The sequence below is a fragment of the Lineus longissimus genome, chromosome 10 (assembly GCF_910592395.1).
Source record: "Lineus longissimus chromosome 10, tnLinLong1.2, whole genome shotgun sequence".
NCBI lineage: Eukaryota > Metazoa > Nemertea > Pilidiophora > Heteronemertea > Lineidae > Lineus > Lineus longissimus.
Window position 1 is genome coordinate 1,468,103 of NC_088317.1, and position 19,515 is coordinate 1,487,617.

General features: G+C 41.9%; 3 protein-coding genes across 3 annotated transcripts; 2 read left to right on the top strand and 1 right to left on the bottom strand.

Annotated features, from left to right (window-relative positions):
• The first annotated feature begins 835 nt into the window (after positions 1-835).
• Positions 836-6,986, top strand: LOC135494819 (propionyl-CoA carboxylase alpha chain, mitochondrial-like). The gene is made up of 14 exons (XM_064783107.1): positions 836-946; positions 1,163-1,276; positions 1,600-1,822; positions 2,015-2,093; positions 2,323-2,425; positions 2,631-2,808; positions 3,013-3,150; positions 3,473-3,618; positions 3,870-3,938; positions 4,265-4,451; positions 4,730-4,935; positions 5,203-5,355; positions 5,640-5,780; positions 5,931-6,986. The coding sequence occupies exons 2-14, from the start codon at positions 1,175-1,177 to the stop codon at positions 6,075-6,077; spliced, it is 1,872 nt and encodes a 623-aa protein (XP_064639177.1). The 5' UTR covers positions 836-946; positions 1,163-1,174; the 3' UTR covers positions 6,078-6,986.
• Positions 6,987-7,788: 802 nt separating this feature from the next.
• On the bottom strand, positions 7,789-12,214 carry LOC135495021 (uncharacterized). The gene is made up of 8 exons (XM_064783409.1): positions 12,072-12,214; positions 10,637-11,769; positions 10,299-10,429; positions 9,969-10,117; positions 9,736-9,824; positions 9,298-9,451; positions 8,807-9,025; positions 7,789-8,688 (listed from the first exon to the last, which is right to left on the bottom strand). Exons 1-8 carry the CDS (start codon positions 12,212-12,214, stop codon positions 8,439-8,441), a joined length of 2,268 nt encoding a protein of 755 aa, XP_064639479.1. The 3' UTR covers positions 7,789-8,438.
• Positions 12,215-12,491: 277 nt separating this feature from the next.
• Positions 12,492-17,271, top strand: LOC135494542 (UDP-glucuronic acid decarboxylase 1-like). The gene is made up of 9 exons (XM_064782612.1): positions 12,492-12,779; positions 13,138-13,270; positions 13,552-13,609; positions 13,848-14,028; positions 14,304-14,468; positions 14,641-14,882; positions 15,124-15,286; positions 15,575-15,678; positions 15,895-17,271. Exons 1-9 carry the CDS (start codon positions 12,692-12,694, stop codon positions 16,021-16,023), a joined length of 1,263 nt encoding a protein of 420 aa, XP_064638682.1. The 5' UTR covers positions 12,492-12,691; the 3' UTR covers positions 16,024-17,271.
• The last annotated feature ends 2,244 nt before the right edge of the window (positions 17,272-19,515 follow it).

Genomic DNA, 19,515 nt, shown 5'->3' on the forward strand with positions numbered 1-19,515 from the left:
TGCAGGTAACAACCATCTATATGTGATCACTGTTTAGGAATGTGATGTAAATGTATTACGTTTTGAAGATTGTTCTTTGCATCGCTGAGAAAAGACCGTTTAAATCGTTGTAAATTTTGCAGACAGCTTTTTTGAGATCACAGCCTGTGCAAAATGCATGTGTTGTGTGTGTTGACCGTGACCCTGTACATTTTGTACACAGTTTTCTGTCTAGACAGTGTCACCTTCAAAAATATATTGCAAGTTCATCTTTTAAGTTTAATGCAATGGATCGACAACAAACTAGGCCTATTGATGCTAATGAAATTGATAATTTTTGTATTGGTTAGTTAGTTTGCAGCTCCAGTCCAAAGTCCAAATCCCAAGATTTTGACAGAAATTTTTTATTCTTTTCCCATCTCTTTCAGGTGGCAGCTAATTCTCGAGCAATTTCCAGTACATCACCTCTGGCCAGGGAGTTCTACTGGAATGATAAACATGACCCCAATGAAACTGTACGTATACTTGTAGTTGTATTACAATGACATGGTCGTCCCAGGCAAAATGTTAGGCAATTGTGCAGTAGCGGCAGTGCCAGTCCCAATGCCAGCAATGGCTACGCTCAGATGAGGGCCCGGACCACATAGTGCATTTGGCCTGATGCCATTCTCATCTTCTTCAAGAAAGGAAGCTAACAAACTGCTCAGGTTCCTTTCTATCTTATATTTCTATGACAAAATCCAATTTGAAATCGTTCAGATTGGGTGATACACAATTACATTTATCAGGCTGGCCCATTTTGATGTATATTCTGTTGAGTCCGACAATGATATAAAATCCGGCCTTTCAGCGATTTGAGAAGATTCTCATTGCCAACCGAGGAGAGATCGCCTGTCGTGTTATTGCCTCCTGTAAGAGACTTGGGATCAAATCTGTTGCCGTACACAGTGATGTTGACTCAAATGCGGTAGGTCTTACGTCTTTATCAAATCCAGGTTTGCGACCACCTCAGTAATGCAACCACCCTGCTATGATGACCAAAATTCTTCTTTCGTTATTTTCGTAAATATGCATCACAAATCCACAATGGTCAATGCGCCTTAAAATATTTGATGTAGTGATATTATCAAATTGTAAAACAACTCACAAATTTTAAATATCTCTTGTTTCTCCTTGTCTTCAGAAATTTGTCAAGATGGCAGATGAAGCAGTGTGTATTGGCCCTGCTCCCACATCTAAGAGTTACCTAAACCAGGATGCCATCTTGGATGCAGTGAAATCTACCGGGGCGCAAGCTGTAGGTTACTGTTTATATCTTACGTCATTTTGACTCAGAAATCACCCTGAATACAAGCTGAACTGATGGTGTGTTACCCAATAACCAAAAGTGAGGTCGCCTCCCAAATTGGGCTGGCCTTATAATTTAGGGCTAAGCGACCTTTTTCAAAAATGACATTTGGCCTGTTCTGTGAACTTTGAATAAAAATATATGGGGAAAAAATTGGCTTTGTAAGGAAAATGTCAAGTGCCCTAAGAGAGGGGCGTTTATGTTTTGTATCCAGTTTAACATCTTTTTGTCTAAAATGATGCAGAAAGAATATTTATTATTTTGCTGTGCAGGTTCATCCAGGTTATGGCTTTCTCTCAGAAAACATGACATTTGCTGCCAAGCTTGCTGAAAATGATGTGTTATTTGTTGGACCAAACAGTCATGCTATCCAAGCTATGGGCGATAAGATCGAGAGTAAGAGAATCGCTAATAAAGCCAAGGTGAACTGTATCCCTGGGTTTGATGGTGTGATCAAGAATGATGATGAGGCAGTGGCCAAGGCACAGGAGATAGGTAGGTAGTGGATGTGCTCGAGATGTAACTGATCCCTGGATGTCCTTAGAGTAAAATTTAACTATCAGGCAAAATTTTGATTGATATTTTGTCTCTTGAAGAGTTATGGACTTGCTGGTGAAATGTAAAATGCTCTTGAAAATCAAATGCATCAAGAATCGTATGTGACTTACTCGTATTCATGTTGTTTAGGGTACCCTGTGATGATCAAGGCCTCTGCTGGAGGTGGTGGGAAAGGTATGCGAATTGCCTGGAATGATGAGGAGGCAAGGTAAATCAATCACTATAGTTGCCTCTGTCTCAGATCCTGCAGATATATGCATGGCTGGTAATAGTTATGAAATTGCTCCAGATTGAGAGCTACTTGGGTATTCATCTCAAGCGTACAAACAAAATAAGGTTCGAGTTTCTTGAAGATTAGTCAGTTGTGTATATGTGTGACAGGCTGTTGCCAACCAGTTGGTTTCTTTTATTGAATTCATGTCTTCTCTTTACAATAGAGCTGGTTTTCGATTTTCCACAGAAGAGGCGCGGTCCAGTTTTGGCGATGATCGTCTCCTGATTGAGAAGTACATTGATAATCCACGACATATTGAAGTACAGGTGTGTTATATCAATAAGCTGGAACCTTCCTTGGCCAGTACCTATGATAGGAGACTGACCTTGGTCCCGGAGACTGAGCACTGAAGCGCTATGCAAACTAGTGATGAAATTGCTTCTTCAATGAGCATGTCGTAAATATCATGCATTTCTGTTCATCTATTCTGAACAAGAGTGATTGAAAATCCAAATAATTTGCTGATTTCAGGTGTTATGTGACAATCACGGTAACGCCCTCTACCTTAACGAGCGAGAGTGTTCTATTCAGAGACGTAACCAAAAAGTCGTTGAGGAGGCCCCGAGTACATTCTTGAACGAGGAGACGAGGCGGGCTATGGGGGAACAAGCCATATCATTGGCTAAGGCTGTCGGTTACAACTCCGCTGGTAGGTTGGTTAAGGAGTAAAGAATAGTTTGACCCAATTTCCAAATGAAACAGAGTGGTCACACTAAACTGTAGCACATGTATGACATTGGTTAGTGAAGTGGAAAACTTTAGACCTCTCATTGATCTGTTGGTAACTGCTGGTCTTGTGTGCAGTTGGGGTAGAAAAATTCACTGGGAATTTCACTATATCCTTTCTTTGTAGGAACTGTGGAGTTTTTAGTTGATTCACAGAGGAATTTCTACTTCCTTGAGATGAACACAAGGTTACAGGTGGAGCATCCAATAACAGAGGCAATCACTGGGGTCGATATCGTACATCAGATGTTGAGGTCCGCTAGAGGTACGTTACTTTTAGACAATCCTGGTGCAGGGGTTGTGATGGTAGGATAAGAAACGTAGCAGACACGCCAACATTGGTGTTTTTCGGTAACGCCCTGTAGGACTAATCATACCCTTAACTCAAAATCAAGTTCAACGCCGAAGTCTGATCTTGAATGTGTCCTTCAGATTGTGTTAGAATATCACTAAACTTGTAACTTCTTCCTAAAACATGTCTCTGAACTGCTCCTTATGCTTGTCATAACTCATGTTCTAAGTTTTGCTGCTGACAGATATGAGCCAGAATCGCTCATGAATTTTAATTGTTTATTCATTTTGTTCAGGTCATGAGCTGATGTTGAAGCAGAGTGACATAGGAGTTAATGGCTGGTCGTTCGAGTGCCGCGTCTATGCTGAAGATCCCACAAAGGCTTTTGGTCTTCCATCTGTCGGCCGCTTGACTTGTTATCAAGAGCCAGATTTGCCACAGGTATGTGACAAATCAGTTGATTCAGTGGTAAAGATCACCACAGCAGACTTTGGTAAAGCCCACCTCAAGATGATGAAGAAGAGTCTGGGAGGTCACCAGATCAGACACCAGAGCGTGTGCTCCATAACTGCCACCTCTGGGACACCGAGAGACTGGCCACATGGCCGACTGTGCATCGAGAGACAGGCCACTTCATCTCCACCACTCTCGGGCAATGACTGAACTTGATCTACTGAGTTTCTCTATTTCAGGTGCGATGTGACAGTGGTATCCTTGAGGGAAGTGAGATCAGCATCTATTACGATCCGATGATCTGTAAGGTATGTCCAGTGTACAGCGACAAACTTTAAAGAATAATATGTTTTTCTTATATCTAAGAATTGCAAATGAAAATTGGGATAACGTCAAAAGAAAGGAAAATAACATATGGAAGGGATCATCCACCTCCTCCCTTAATCTTGTCACTTGTGGTCCAACCAGACATTTGAAAGGATAATCCACCCCCTCCTTTAAACTTACAACTTGTCACTTATGGTCCAACCAGACATTTGAAAGGATAATCCACCCCCTCCTTTAAACTTACAACTTGTCACTTATGGTCCAACCAGACATTTGAAAGGATAATCCACCACCTCTTTACTTGCAGCTTGTCACATATGGACCAACCAGACAAGACGCCCTGAACATTATGGCCAAAGCTTTAGATTCCTACGTTATCCGAGGTCTGACCCACAACATCTCACTCCTGCGCGATATCGTCACGGAGGAGAGGTTTGTCAAGGGCGACATCAGCACTAATTATCTTCCAGAAGTCTATCCAGATGGCTTCAGTGGTGAGTCTTGTTTAATCCGAGTCGTGCACCCATGCTTTTGGTTTGCAACCTTGACATACCTCCCGTCAACAAATCACTCATCCATTCCTTCATCTTGAATATTCAAAGATTAATATCCATATAACAAGTAACAGCACCTTATCTTTATCAAATGTAACTCAACTATTTAGCCTTCAAACAAGTCACAAACATCGCATGTTGGCCCGTATTACTGGTCTGCCATATTGACGTGCTTACCGGTAACTGGATCTCAATGTTCTCTTGACTCCTACTCATAGGTAAACAGTTAACTTCCAAAGAAGAGATAGATCTGGCCGCGATGGCTTGCTGTGTCTATGCAGAAGCCGACCACCGGCAGAGAGAATTCTCAACGCAGGACCGTCTCCAACTCACGAAAGGTGACGTGGAGGAATGGAATCTGAGCGTTGCTGTCGGGAAGAACAGACACAAAGTTCAAGTAACGAGGGATGGTCATTCATTCAAGGTGTGTTTTGGAACTTTTTCAGGGTATTCGATAGCTGGGCAAGATTTAGGTTTGGATTGGTACTGATTTTGAATGTCTGTTGTACATGTATTGGGCATCCATACACAAAAGTGCTTGATTTGTTCCAAGCCATTCATGTGCTTGGTGATCTGATGGTTTGAATAACTTCCCTGCTCTCATGGCAAAAGGACTTGTCTTTCTGACCGAGAAATTCCCTGCTGTGAAATCTTTTCAACTCAAAAACAATAACTCTAAACTTACTTTCAGATTCTGATAGATGGCAATGAACTGAAGGTGAGCTGTAAGTTCAGCCTGGCTGATAAGATCCTGTACCCAGACATCAATGGCAGGAGGCCCATCCTACAGTACATCAAGATGTTCAATAACGGTGACATCAGACTCCAGTACCTGGGAACAAAGGTAAGGTTTCTTGTTCCATTGTGTTTGATATTTGGCCACGTGTCTCATTGCAGTTGTAGCCAACCATTTGCATCCAGAATAGAGTACATTTCTTCCATATTTAGACTGCCTGTACTCTTATCTTTAGTCCTGTGGCAGAGAAGAAATGACTTGTCCTTTCTAGGTGTTACTGTGTTCCACATAGTTTTCCCTCCACTGATGGTCTCCGAGGGCAAGACTTTGTTACTTTGTGTAGTCCTCAGCAAGGTACTTATCATCTCACAAATGTGTCTTTTTATTTTCAGTACAACGTCAACGTGATTGACCAGAAAACTGCTACCTATCTCCACCACATGCCTGAGAAGGTGCAAGCTGATTATGCTAAGGTTATCATGGCCCCAATGCCTGGTCTCGTCAAGTCGATAGCTGTTGAAGTTGGACAACTTGTAAGTCATGAATCAAGTCTCGAGTACAACTACATCATTAATGTCTTGAACCAATCTCTCATCGGTGAATTTGTTGTGGTTAGATGAACAAACAGATGAACCAGCACAACCATTCCTCCCTGACAAACTTTTTCACCGTGTTTTTTCCAGGTTGTTGAAGGCATGGAAGTGTGCGTGCTGGAGGCCATGAAGATGCAAAATAGTCTCGTGGCTGGCAAAGACGGCAAGGTGAAATCTGTGAACTTCAAGGCGGGTGACACTGTCGCCGAAGAGGACATTATTGTCGAGATCGAATAGGGTGCCATCGTGTACTAGTTCGCTAGAGAACTTTGCGATCATCAACAAGATGGAGCAGAGCTGTAGTAATGAGATTGTCAGTTCAGTACAAGAGAGTTTTTACGATGATGAAGATGTTGATGATGCTGATAATTGAGAAATGCTGTAGTTGCTTCTGGCAAGACAATATGTTGTCACGAGTCTTTTTGATTAGCTTTGTGACTTCTTTCTTTTGTAACATGCATTTGGCACTCATTTCAGTTGGAAAAAGCTTCGGGAAAACTTTGAGGAACGGTTGCGGTAAAGTTACGAAAAAGAAGTCACACAAATAGACTAACTATAAAAAGTCTTCAGAATGTCATTCAATGATTAAATATGTTTATCGTGATGGTGCTCCTGATAGTGAATATCACTTCAAGAAGTTCAGAGATCTGTGTAGTAAGTTACCTTTACAGGTGAAGTTGTTGCACTACTGATTTGAATGATTGTTTTAGTTATTGAAAATCATGTTAATTTCAGAGGAATTGGGGGATTTTTAGGTCACATGGGTGAGCACACAACTGATATGAGAGAAGTTTGATCTTGGTTACTGAACTCGAGTATGATACTGTCTCTTGTTGCCCCATGTCAGCACAATGTCCCTCAGACATTTCATTCTTAAAAATGAGAAGATGTATATGTATCGTGGATTATATTTTACATACAAGCTGGTTCAAGCATGTTGTCCAGTGAACTAGTGCAGTCTGACTGTATAAATTCCTAGAACTGATAGAGACTAGTCTTTGCATTCTTGATGAGACATTTACTTAGTGTTTTCTTTAAATGTTGTGTGCGTACATATAATAGTTACGGGTACCTCTGTATGGCTTAGCTTAAACGTGGTGTATCAGTGTCTCCGACGCTAGGGGACATTCCTAAGAGGTAATAGATAAAGCAATTATGAGTAAAATGTATTTTCTTAGTTTTTTCTGTGGGGAGCAGATGGATACCCTGGCATTCATTGGATACCCTGGCTTCCATTGGATACCCTGGCTTCCATTGGATACCTTGGCTTCCATTGGATACCCTGGCATTCATAGGATACCCTGGCATTCATTGGATACCCTGGCTTCCATTGGATACCCTGGCTTCCATTGGATACCCTCTGGCTTCCATAAGCGGAGCATGTTTCGTAACTGCTCGGGCTGGATGGCTGAAATTTTGTATAATGGTAGCTTTGGCAAATCTTTAAAATATGTTTTGGCCATTTGGAAGTGAATGGTTGTAGCTAGCTACATTGGCTCCGTCAAAATGCCACACTGATGGCCCTGTTGTGATGACGGCTCTACAGGGATTTGGGTTGGTTGTGATGCCAATATGACGAACAATTTTAAAGGTGCTGGACGTCCTATCAACCCTTTTAATGTTTGTGACCTTGAGAGTTGCTGTGGAAATGAAATTCTGATATAGCACTTTCTATACAGTACAACTGAACTGTCTGAAGCACCTTGTTACATTTCCCAACCAAGGAGTGTACATTTCATGTACTCTTAGCCATTTTGGGCCTGTGGAATTGACCGAGCCTCCAATGACAAGTTTGATGCTCTTCCAGTGTGCCAGATGCTTGGTTGGTCCTCGTCATTTATGGTCATCGTCACCAAGTTAAGACAGTGAAGAAGGAACAACGAGGCTATATCACATGCAATGATATATTTCCACCACATAAGCTCTTACAATATATCAAATGCTTGGCTGTAAGTACAGAAATTCTTGTAACTGAAAAAATCGTCAAAAAGAAGGTTTGCTACGAGTCCATTGTAAAAATGCATCATCCATGTAGTTACGCAACGCTTCAGACATGCAGGCAAACATGCTGATTCTCCTGGGAGACACTATTCAAGACAGACTCCATGCAAAAAATAACTCTTATACAAAGCAACTTGGTGTTAGCAAAGATATAAAATCTACAGAATACAGCATCACAGTTAAGCACAATCACAGGTTTTATCATTTCTTGTAATACTAGCTGCATGAAAATAAATGCAAGACCATTTGATGTGAGAAATCCAGATCTCAGTTGAATCGGAGCAACCAAGGCAAGGGTATTAGAACTCGGAGCTGAACACCCCTTAGCTGACAGGTCCTCAAGTCCTTGATGAATGCACATCACAACACTGCGCTGTCTGCCCAAACTTCCCCATCCTCTTAAGCCAGACAGTTGACACCTGAGAAGCATAGAAGAGAGCACCACCTTCAGCAGGATGCAAGGTTCTCCTCAAGTTCTTGACGAATGAGCACCACAGCTTGCCACAGGCCCAAACTTCCCCATCCTCTTCAGCCAGACGGTTGACACCTGAGAAGCATAGAAGAGAGCACCACCTTCAGAAGCATGCAAGGTTCTCCTCAAGTTCTTGACGAATGAGCACCACAGCTTGCCACAGGTCTGACATGTCTACAACACTGGGTTGTCTGGCCAAACTCCCCTATCCTCTTCGGCCAGACGGTAGCCACGCGGGAAGCGCAGTTAACCATCTCTTTTAGGTGGATGTCGGGAATCCCCCAGAGTTCCTTTTCCAGACAAGTATCATCGAGACTACTGCCAAACGAGAGCGATGAGATTGCGATACTCAGGGCTGGACAAGAGGGCTGCCACCTAAAGAGATGAGAAACTTGATTAGAAATATGTGAAGTTTTACAGGTAGTTCAAATTGATCAGTTTAGCACCAGAAAACTCTGACTCTTGGCTCACTGTATTCATACCCAGTACAAACCTTTTAGTCAGTGTGTCTTTTAGCTGTTTGCAGACTTTCTGGCTAACGCTCGGGAAGAGTTGTAGTGACACGAGGTCCGGGAGACCTTCGAATAACCCTGCAACGGCAGCTTCATCAAATATGGAGTCTCGTCCCATGAGACACAACCGCCTTAGCTGAGAAGACTTTTGGAGAGACGCACCAAACTGACGGTTGAAGCGAAAATGGGGCTGCTCGATTCTGAAACAGGTAAAAAGACATTGTTCATGATCAATATGAAATTCATGATGGCAATTTCGTGGATGCGTTAAAAGTCAGACCAGTGGGGTCAAGGAAGATCAGGGCACAGCCTACCTAAGGACAGCAATGATGCGGTGGTGTCACAGTGCCCAAACAAAAGCAACTTCTTAAATATCTGCCATTTGGTCCCATGTGGTCAAAGAACCAAGATCAAGTGAGGACTCAATACTGTTTCAACAAATGTGGTCCAGCTACAAATTGGGTGAACCTACCTGAGATCAAGGAGATTGTGGCAGTGTTGTAATGCCTCCAGAAGCGCAAGCTCGTAAATACATTTGCCAGTTGGACCAATATGATCAATGAACAGTCGCTGTAGTTTTGGACAACCAGCAGCAATGGACATGAGACACGAACCCGTACTTAGACCTGAAATGATAACAATCCATGACTGTCACAGCAAGTTTGTACACAGTTGTTCAAAACAGGTACGTCTTCTCTTCTTGCACAACATTGTTCAACTCAGTAAAGCACTGCATTCTCTTGTGTTAGATACTAAGTCTGGCAAGAATTTGAGATAGGTCAATGATTCTCATAGGTCAATATCCATCAGAGTGACATGTTAAACAGCAATGTTTATCTCTATGTACTTGACAAAACAAGTGTTGGCAAAAAACATAGGCCTTTAATTTCTCGAACCAAACAAACCTTACCGAGAAGTCCTGAGAGAGTCAGTGATTTGAGATTGCCCCACTTTGATACACAAGCAATATCTTGGTCTGTCACAAACCAGTCTTCACGGCTGGAACGATGGAAAAAAGGTCCGTTACTCACAGGAGTCAGGAACACCTCAGTTAGCAGGACAAACTCTCTATCAGGGACAGTGATTTTGGTCCCAAATTAGTTGTTTCTATACAATTTAACCTCTGTACTGCACTGTACTTACTTGGCAGATGAAGCATGGAAGCACCCCAGACCACACTCGTGTATCAAGGAGTCAGTCTCATGAACCGTGCTGAGGATTTCAAACTCTTCCATGTGAGGCGTCTGTGATACAAATTCATCAAATGGACCCCCAGTTGCATCTGCATGACGCTGAAGAAGGAAAGCAATCTGATGTTTTATCGGTTATATAATGGATAAGATGAACACACTAAATGAAAAGGCAAACATTGAAGTGATTGTCAGATCATACTTTGAAGACCTGCAAAATTAGATAGATTTTGGAAACTCCTCGTCGCTACTCTACACTACCACCAGGATGGCTGATCCATACCCGATGAGCTATCCTCTTCCTAGGCCCTGGTCCAAAGCCGTCAGTGAGAGAATGCATCGTGCTCCCTCGCCTTGTACGAGTTCCTAACACAGCACCAAGGAGAGACGTTGAAATTGAAAGACTAAGTAAACCTGAAAAGAAGGGAACAACATAAAAATCAGGGGACAATTTGACTTACAATCGCAGGGGGGGGGTCACTCAACCAATTTGCGTCAACCAAATATTGTAAACTACATATTTTAATAACATGATGTAAAGTACATGTATCTTCTCCTATACCTAAAGACACAACTCCACCAGTCCTGCAGAACCAGTATGCTGATCTTATATCTTCTTACCTTTGATTTCTGAGAGAGATTCGAAAAGTTCTTTGGCTTTGATATGATTGTAGACACTGATCCCGCTTATGTTGACGTGGCGTAGATCTGTACAGTTCTTTATCAGTAGTTGGAAGCCACATATATCAACCCTATGAACTCCTGGCTCTATCTCATCACCGGGATGAAGATGATCCGATGATTTTTCTAGAAAGACGTCCTGACACTGGGAGAAATTCACAGATTCCAACTTCACACAGTTTTCAGCGATTAAGCGTACTTGACTGTTGTTGATTATCGACCCCATGATTATCAAACATGTAAGATTTCTCGCTGCACCCAAGTCAGTGTGAGAAGACTGTGGCACTTGAGGAAATATCTTAAGACATTCTCTCTTCAAGAATTCTGTATCTGAAAGACACTTTGCATCTCGATAGCTCTGCACCCACGTTGGTCCTTGGACAAGGCCCTTGAAATGGACACCCAGTCGTAACAACCCTTCCCGCAGCCAGGTGTGAAACTTGACGACCTCAGAATTATGGTAGCACAGCACTTGTAATGAGAGTTCAGTGAGGGAGCACAGATCTTCGAGGTCACCACTAAAGTCATGCATTATTAGTGCAGGATTTGCAATGAGTTCTTTGCGATCATTCACAGAGGATAGATCTAATCGGACCAGTCTTCGACAGGCGCTCAAGAACTCGGGCAGCTCAGTCTCGATGTGTATGGTGTATCTTTGGAGAAGTGACCCCTCACCAGCAGTGGCACCCCTGCCATGATGATGACACTTTCGGCGATGACGAAAATCTAAAGTCAGAGCACGGAGGTATCGAGCTACATTCAGCACATTGTAAGACCTGAAAATATCTGTGGACAAGTCTGCTAAATGCTCTATAGACAAGGCAAGAACATGTAATGTGCCTGGGTCCATTTTTTGCAGCAGACGTCCAACATTTTCACTGCAGATGCTCGTACCAATGACGTGTAACTCAACCAGGTTCCGACATCTTGCGAGGGGTGGGTAGAGCTTCTGTTGAGGAATCCAGAACATCTGATTCATGCATAGTCTCTGTACGTAATGTCCTGTGGCTTTTGTTGCTGTTTTGAACCACTGGAATGCCTCATGGTGGAGATCGCCAGTGAAGTCACATGACCTTCAAAGAAAACGACATAAAGTATAGTTGACCTACGAAGACGTCGAAGTACGTTGTTACAGGTATTTGGCAAGGAGCCCATAAACATGGACATGCATGTTATAAGACCAATATCGATATCTAGGCCTACATGTTAATGCAACCGCTAGGAGAAGGAGAGCAATGACACTTTTTTTCCTGGTGACTGTCAACAGTATGTTCAATAGAGATCTAGACAGGTGGTCTTGATGTGCAGTTTTTCGACGACATCCGAGTATGAACAGCGAGCAGCAGCCAGCAGGTTTCCAGCTTGATTTACCAACCTAACTAAAGAACTGTCACTTGTGAGATGGTGGAACCTTTCATTAACCTGAGAAACACTAAACAAGTCAACTTTCGACACTAATTTGAAGACATGGAGCAAAATATCATCAGGTAAGTGATCAAGTCCACTGGCTTCATTCATTTTGTTGACTAATGCAGTTCAACAAATTGTCACCAGCCGGCGCTTACTGCAAAATTTCGAGCGAGTCAAAATTGTGGAACACAAAAGTTGGCACACCGACTGCAAAACGCTCTCTATTTTGCAACATAAGGACCTCTTATACCAATTTAAGGAACTATTATTCATTAGATTAAGGATTTTGCTCATATAAACTTTTTGATGTGTTATTCTTTCTAAATATTGATTTGATACTACCTTTTACGTTTCAACTCAATCCACATTTTATAAAAGTGCCAAGTGTCATGGCCGCGCCCATATTTGAGAAAAACTGGAAAAATTTCCCAAAAAATCTATAAATTTTCCTTAATAAACTAAATTCTACCGAAGATAATCCTTCATTTCTGTATCTCCAACATTGTGTCGATATAGATGACAAACTTGGGCAGAACTTTGACATAGCATGTTGCTAATTTCATAAGAATTTGCAAGTTTAATGATATGGTTTTCTGTTGGAAGGTTTTCTTGACCAGGAGAATGAGGATTTTGATTGGAACAGGATTGGCTGCACTGATGTTGCAGATTTTCGGTAAGCAGTTGTAGGTCTGCTGCAACTGGTAAATAAGTTGGTGCTGCACCGCACCGTTTGTTGAGGACATGGCCTATGATATCCCTACATACAACAATCATACATGTGATGTCATCAATCATACCCGTCGTCGACGTGGCGGACTGTTGTAGCTTTATGATGGCACTGGCACAGGTACCAGGACAACCCTTCCCTGATCCTGGAGCTAGACTGTAAGTTACTCTCATTAGGGAAGAGTTAATTGGTGGTAAAATTACTAGCCCCTTTGGCTTTGTAAGGCTCTGTCACAACTGTTGGAAAAGTTAAAACGGAGGATGAGAAGAGAGAGTATATACTTTAAAATTGTTTTACTTTTTAGCATACTTTGGTCTTCCCTCTTTGACGCATTCGAGTGACCAGCTTGACTTGGACAAGAGAGCGACATATCAAGGGGACAAGTACGCGATGGAAATCGAAAAGCTCAATGCTAGAATTCTTGAATTAGAAAAAGGGTAATTTATGTTTTTTAAGTAGAAGAGTCACTCAAATTTTACAGAATTTTACTATGCTTTTTCCGGACTGTGCTAAAAGATGACCTTCCTGTCCATTGAAACTACCCAGAAATGGCCAAAGCTAATGGGAAAAGTAAGAAGAGATACTGAAGTCATTTATAAAAATGTACACTTTCTGCAGCTACAGTGTCAAACCGCATCCATATTGAATAATTTTGGCAATGAGTAGTTTCAAGAAAGTCCAGGACTATTGTTCACCAAAATATGTTTCACTTTTTTAGGAAGAAGACATTTGCTGATGTTAAGTTTCTTAACTATAAAGATAGGCGACGAATTTTGGTGAGTTCAGCATATCCAGAGTTCAGTTGATCAGACATGGAGTGAACATTATATCGTAACAACTGCAGCCTTGATGGATACTAATACACCGCATTGAACCCAACATGAACTCAAGGAATACACCAATGAGAATCAACCTTATGATTATTGAGTTTCATGGAGAGAGATTGCGTGGTGTTCTATGCATCTCATAGATCACATTATTGATTATGATTTGACATTATTATTCCAATTTTAGGTAACTGGAGGTGCTGGGTTTGTCGGATCTCATCTCGTTGACCGTCTGATGCTGGAAGGTCATGAAGTCACTGTGGCAGATAACTTCTTCACTGGCAGGAAAAGGAACGTTGAGCATTGGATTGGACATGAAAACTTCGAGCTCTTACACCATGACATTGTTAACCCACTCTATATTGAAGGTATGGATGCCTATTTGATTTACATAGTTGTTTGATGCCATTGGGGTGCCAATGGCACATTTGCAGTACAATTTGTGTCAATTCCTATTGTGCAATCCAGCGTTGCAGATGGGCCGCAAATAGAGGCAGCGGCAAAAATCTAGAAGAGATGGAAGCAGACCTGTTCTGCAGCTGGGGCGAGCAGGTGTGAAACAGTTAGCAAGTGGTCCTGACACCATTCAATCCAGAGCATTGAAAGCTATGCCAACCAATTAATTAATGGCTTTCTGTTGCAGTTGACCAGATCTATCACCTGGCCTCCCCAGCGTCTCCACCTAACTACATGTACAACCCGATCAAGACCATAAAGACCAATACAGTCGGTACTATCAATATGTTGGGGCTAGCAAAGAGGACTCGTGCAAGGCTACTGCTCGCTTCCACATCAGAGGTGTATGGAGGTAAGGACAACCATTTTCTCATTGAAGGGATGACTTTATTTGTACCAGTATACTCAACTAAAGCTCTTAACAGACTACTTTGGATAGATCTACAGTCTGTAAAGTTACAAATACTGGTGAACAGAAGAAGTGCTTCTTAGTTTTTCTATCGTCTTTGTTTGTTTTCTGTCAGACCCTGAAGAACATCCTCAGAAAGAAGAATACTGGGGTCACGTGAATCCAATAGGCCCCCGAGCTTGTTACGATGAAGCCAAGAGGGTCGCAGAAACCATGTGTTATGCCTATAAAAAACAAGAAGGGGTGTCTGTCCGTGTGGCGAGAATCTTCAACACATTCGGCCCACGGATGCACATGAATGACGGCCGTGTTGTCAGCAATTTCATTCTACAGGCGTTACAGAATCAGCCTATAACAGTGAGTTCTATCTAATCTGTGCAGTATATCTTGTATGACATTGCTGAAAGCTTTGATTGAAATCAAGTATTACAAGCTGTTACATGGACGTGTTAGTAGACCATGTTAAAGGATTTTAGATTCTAGATTGTATTGATTGAGATGTAATAGATATGTAACAGGTGGTTTGAACATCTTTTTCCATTAAAGTAGACAGTTCTTCATGATGCTGATGCTTCTCATGTTATTGTTTGATTGACAGGTATATGGCGACGGCAGCCAAACACGCTCATTTCAATACGTTAGTGACCTCGTTAGTGGCTTGATTGCTCTAATGAATAGCAATTATACCAAACCTTGTAACATTGGCAACCCAGATGAGTACAGTGTACAGGAGTTTGCCACTATTATCAGAAAACTAGTTGGTAAGTTGATATTGTTTGAACTTATGGTATGTCAGTGCTCCAGAATCATACTACTGGAGAACTATGCTCTTGTTACCAGTAGTTCATTTTCTATCCATATCTTGTTGTTCTGATTCAGACAGACACCCTGATACAATCTATCATGCTTGATATCAGCTTCTTGAGAGGAAGCTTGGTGCCATCTTAGGAGGAGGCCGAGTCATCTTTCAACGTCTTCTGAAATCTTCCCAATTATGTTTGATAAACACTGAATTCATCGCTCAGTTCTTACACATACTCTTCTTCCAGGCAAAACCAACCCCATTGTTAATAAACCTGCCATGGAGGACGATCCTCGTAAAAGAAAACCTGATATAACCGTAGCAAAAACCTATTTGAAATGGGAACCTAAGGTATGTAATCAAGACACAAACATGACACAAGGTTGAGAAGTTGAAAGATGTGGATGTACCTCTTTGATATCGATACGTTTCGGGTGCCTGCTTCATCTTTGTGACAAGGTTCAGAGAAAAGACTCTTCTAGGTAATGAATTTGTGCAATGAGTTAGTCCACTGAGGATAGTAGGGCTGTGATCTAAGTTAAGAATGTAGTGTTTTTTCTTTGCCAGGTGCCTATGATGTTCGGTCTTAACAAGACGATCGACTACTTCAGGAGTGAACTGCGCCGGTCGCATCACAGCCAGCGGAACCTGTGGAATCCCGAGGACGGCAAGAGCATGCATAAAATCAGCCTTTGAAGATCATGCGCTCTGGAACTTGCAACCAGCGTAACCTGTTAAGAACAGATGTAATGTGATTTGTTTATTACCAAGGAAATATTCTCATCTTGTAAATAATGTCATTAATTTGTATATACTGGCAGCATAGTCTAGAGATCTGAGATCTGTTAGGTGTATTGTAATGTTGGACTGTGCTGGTATTGCTCAACACTGTTCTAAATTGTATATTTCAGTAGTAAAATTCTAATTTGCACAGGTCTGATATGCTAATTTGGTGGTGGTGGTGATGTGGGGGGTGTGGGGGGTGTGTGTTGGCGGTAACTGTCTTAATGACTGGTTGTGCCTTTGCTGCAGGACAGAATGTGCTCAACCTACATGTCTATGGATAAAAAAGAACGAGTGGAAAATGAAGGACATCTATTTCAATAAAGGGAGAATAATGGCCGGAGCTAGGGGCCAAAAAGGTGGTCTTGAGATTACACATGTCGAATACGCCCTATTAAGGGACTGGGCCATTTTTGATTGTGACTTGTCCTTTGGTTGTACTATAAAAGTTGACAATCCGAGATGCCAATGATCAACTCTGCTGATAAAATTACTAAAATCTCCCCCCAAGTTAATGTGTTTTTCTCTTGGTGCCGTAAACTTATGAGAACTGACTGATAGGTGCCGTTATAATCTTATTGAATTTGTAAAAAACATTTTATGACATATCTGTTTTTATTGTGCCGTTAAATGTTTTGGGCCATACTTTTATTTTTTACGCATTAAAGGTAGAAGGGCTGAGATTTTTTTTGGGGGGGGGGGAGTAGTTGATGCCTGAACATACAGTGGATCTGAAAATAAGAAACATGTGCGTAAATACTTGAAGTAAGGTCATCATTACAGGGTGTTAAATAAAACATGGCACAGTTGTAAGCCAAATCCCACCTTCTTGATAATCAAAAAGTTCTACTTTTTCCAGGTGCATGATAAATGTAATAACCAGATGGGTTGTGTTGTTTGTGGTCTCGAAACATTCGAAGAGCGTCTCATTTTTAACTCATTTTGGTAGGCATACATAATTTTTGGCCTTGTAACTGGGTCATGTTTTATTTAACACCTTGTATTTTTACTGACTGAATCAACAGATGACTGTTCTAGTTGGAGATTCAATGATCTGTCCAGTTAATCTTGACCTAGGTCTTCTCAGGCCTACTAGGGACAGGGTTGCCTGTATTATGTGATATTTTCAAATGTCAAAATGACTTTTAACAAATAAAAATATTTCAGGATACAATAACTTCTTATTGTTATTTACAAGTAAAGGCAGAAGTCATTGACAGGAAATGGAAAAAAACTGAATTGAGATGAGGGGGGTACAGACTGCACCATGTGTGGGACCAAAGTTTGACCACTACATGTGATGGTCAGCTAGATTTAATGGCAGGGCCCATCATGAGTACAAGATATGACAAAGGGAAAGATAGAGAAAACAAGAGGCCTGAGGGCCTAGTGCTCGGCTGACATATTTTTGTTGCTTTAGTGAACCTAGAATCGAGGTAGTTGAGGGTCAGATTCCCAGGCTATATCAGACTCGGTTGATTCGGCCAGGATCACATCGAGCAGATGCGATTTTTTGTCGCAGACAGGAATACGCTCCCTTTAAGGATCGAAGTACGTTCAGCGCACACAGCAGGTGCGCGAGTACCCCATTCATTCGCTCAGTACCTTGCGATTTCGCCGCACGACTACAAGCTGCGCAAAAATCGCAGCGTGTGCATGTGGTATAAGATTTCGCGCCAAATTAGATGGCGGGCCATATGGCAAAAGTGTTGCAGTGACGTTACATGCACTGTTGACTCCACGTCAACGTCAGCGCATGGTTTAACTGAGCGGAACCTTTTCGTCGACCGTTGGCTGGCTCTAAATTGCGGTAAGTTTTGTCAAAAGATTGTGAACGGCGATGAGATATAAGATGAAATGTCAGGTTCATGTTATGTACTGCCGTCTCATTTGTCTCAATGCACCTCCAAGCTTATCATATTTCGTCAAATGTTTAAATGTCATGAGAGATGTTGGTAGGCCTACCGCGCATCGACTTTCACTTGATTGGTCGGGTCGGTGTGCAACCACTGAAACGTTTAATAGCGGGAGGGAAAATGCAGGGACCCTCATCTAAAGCTATTAAACGGGCTGACGTAAACTATATCAATATACCGTAATGCTTTCGATTCCAGGTCAAGATGAAGAGTGAGAGTCGCCTCCGTCGTTTACTGAGTACATTTGGTGTGTATGTGTCCCCCACCTATCCATCACCTGACGTATCATTGGAGGAAGGTAAGCCGGAAAGCGACATAATGATAGGCCTATTAGTTTTGCATCTCATGACCATCTCATCTTCCTAGAGCATGTGTTTGTATCGTTCCTTAAATACACCAGTCTTTAAGTGAAAATCAAGCTAGTGTTTGCTTTAGAACAGGGTGTTTGTAATGGGATGTTCAGCTGATCGGAGAGTTTGTCAAGGTGCGGTTGTGTGGAATCGGTTTGGGTCAACGCGAGACCCGAGGGATCTCTGTCCCAACACGCCTCTTTCAACGAATCATCCTCCGAGGTACTCGAACGCCCGGAATCAGTGCGTGCTGCAGTTTGAAAAGGTTTGTTTCGGTGGTTTTCTTCAAGATATAAAAATGATAATGATGAAAATGAAAATAATAACAAGAACGTGAATGAATAGATAACAAGATAATGAAGAAATCAAGAGAAAAAAATTTGACAGATCCACCGGGAGTCGAACTCGTGACCAGCCGAACCACGGTCTAACACTCTAAGCGCTGTACCGTCAAAGCTTTCATGCTCACGCGGATATTTTATTTGCCTGTTATCAACGAGCCAGGTGATGCATGACAAGATGACATCCCTCTAATACCATTCACGTCATCGCCATATTGAAAACGCGCCGCAATTGTGACTAGGTCGCGCAGGTGGCAGAGTGATTCGCCGAAATAGTTCCAAGTAATCGTATATTTCGATAGTTGTACAGATTTTTCTCAATATACCGTATGTATATACCTCAGTGATATAAAAGATAATGTTTGCAGTTGATTTTACGTTTGAATGGCCTTTTTGAAAAAGTTTTTAGAATCGAGGTCAACAGGGTCAAATGAAATAGTTTATGGCGCCAATGATGTCAGCAACATGGCGGATTTGTTCTAAAGTTCGAGTCGATTCTCTTGGAAGCCATTTTGCCAATGCTTTCTGTGCCGGTGTAATGTTTTTGAGTGTTTCTATTTTTGAGTGTTTCCCCTCATTGTTTGGGAACGCTCAAAATTAGATTGACAAGTTTTTCTGTGTATCCCCCCTATTGAAAAGTCGTGGTCTCTCTAGCTGCCTATTGTTTGGAAACACTGAAACATGGGGAACAACCACAGATGTTACACCGGCTGTGATTTGAAGGGACAAATTAGGTTTGGGATCTAAGTAACCAAGATGACAATGTTCGAATTCCGTTCCGTGCACCTCCTCATACTT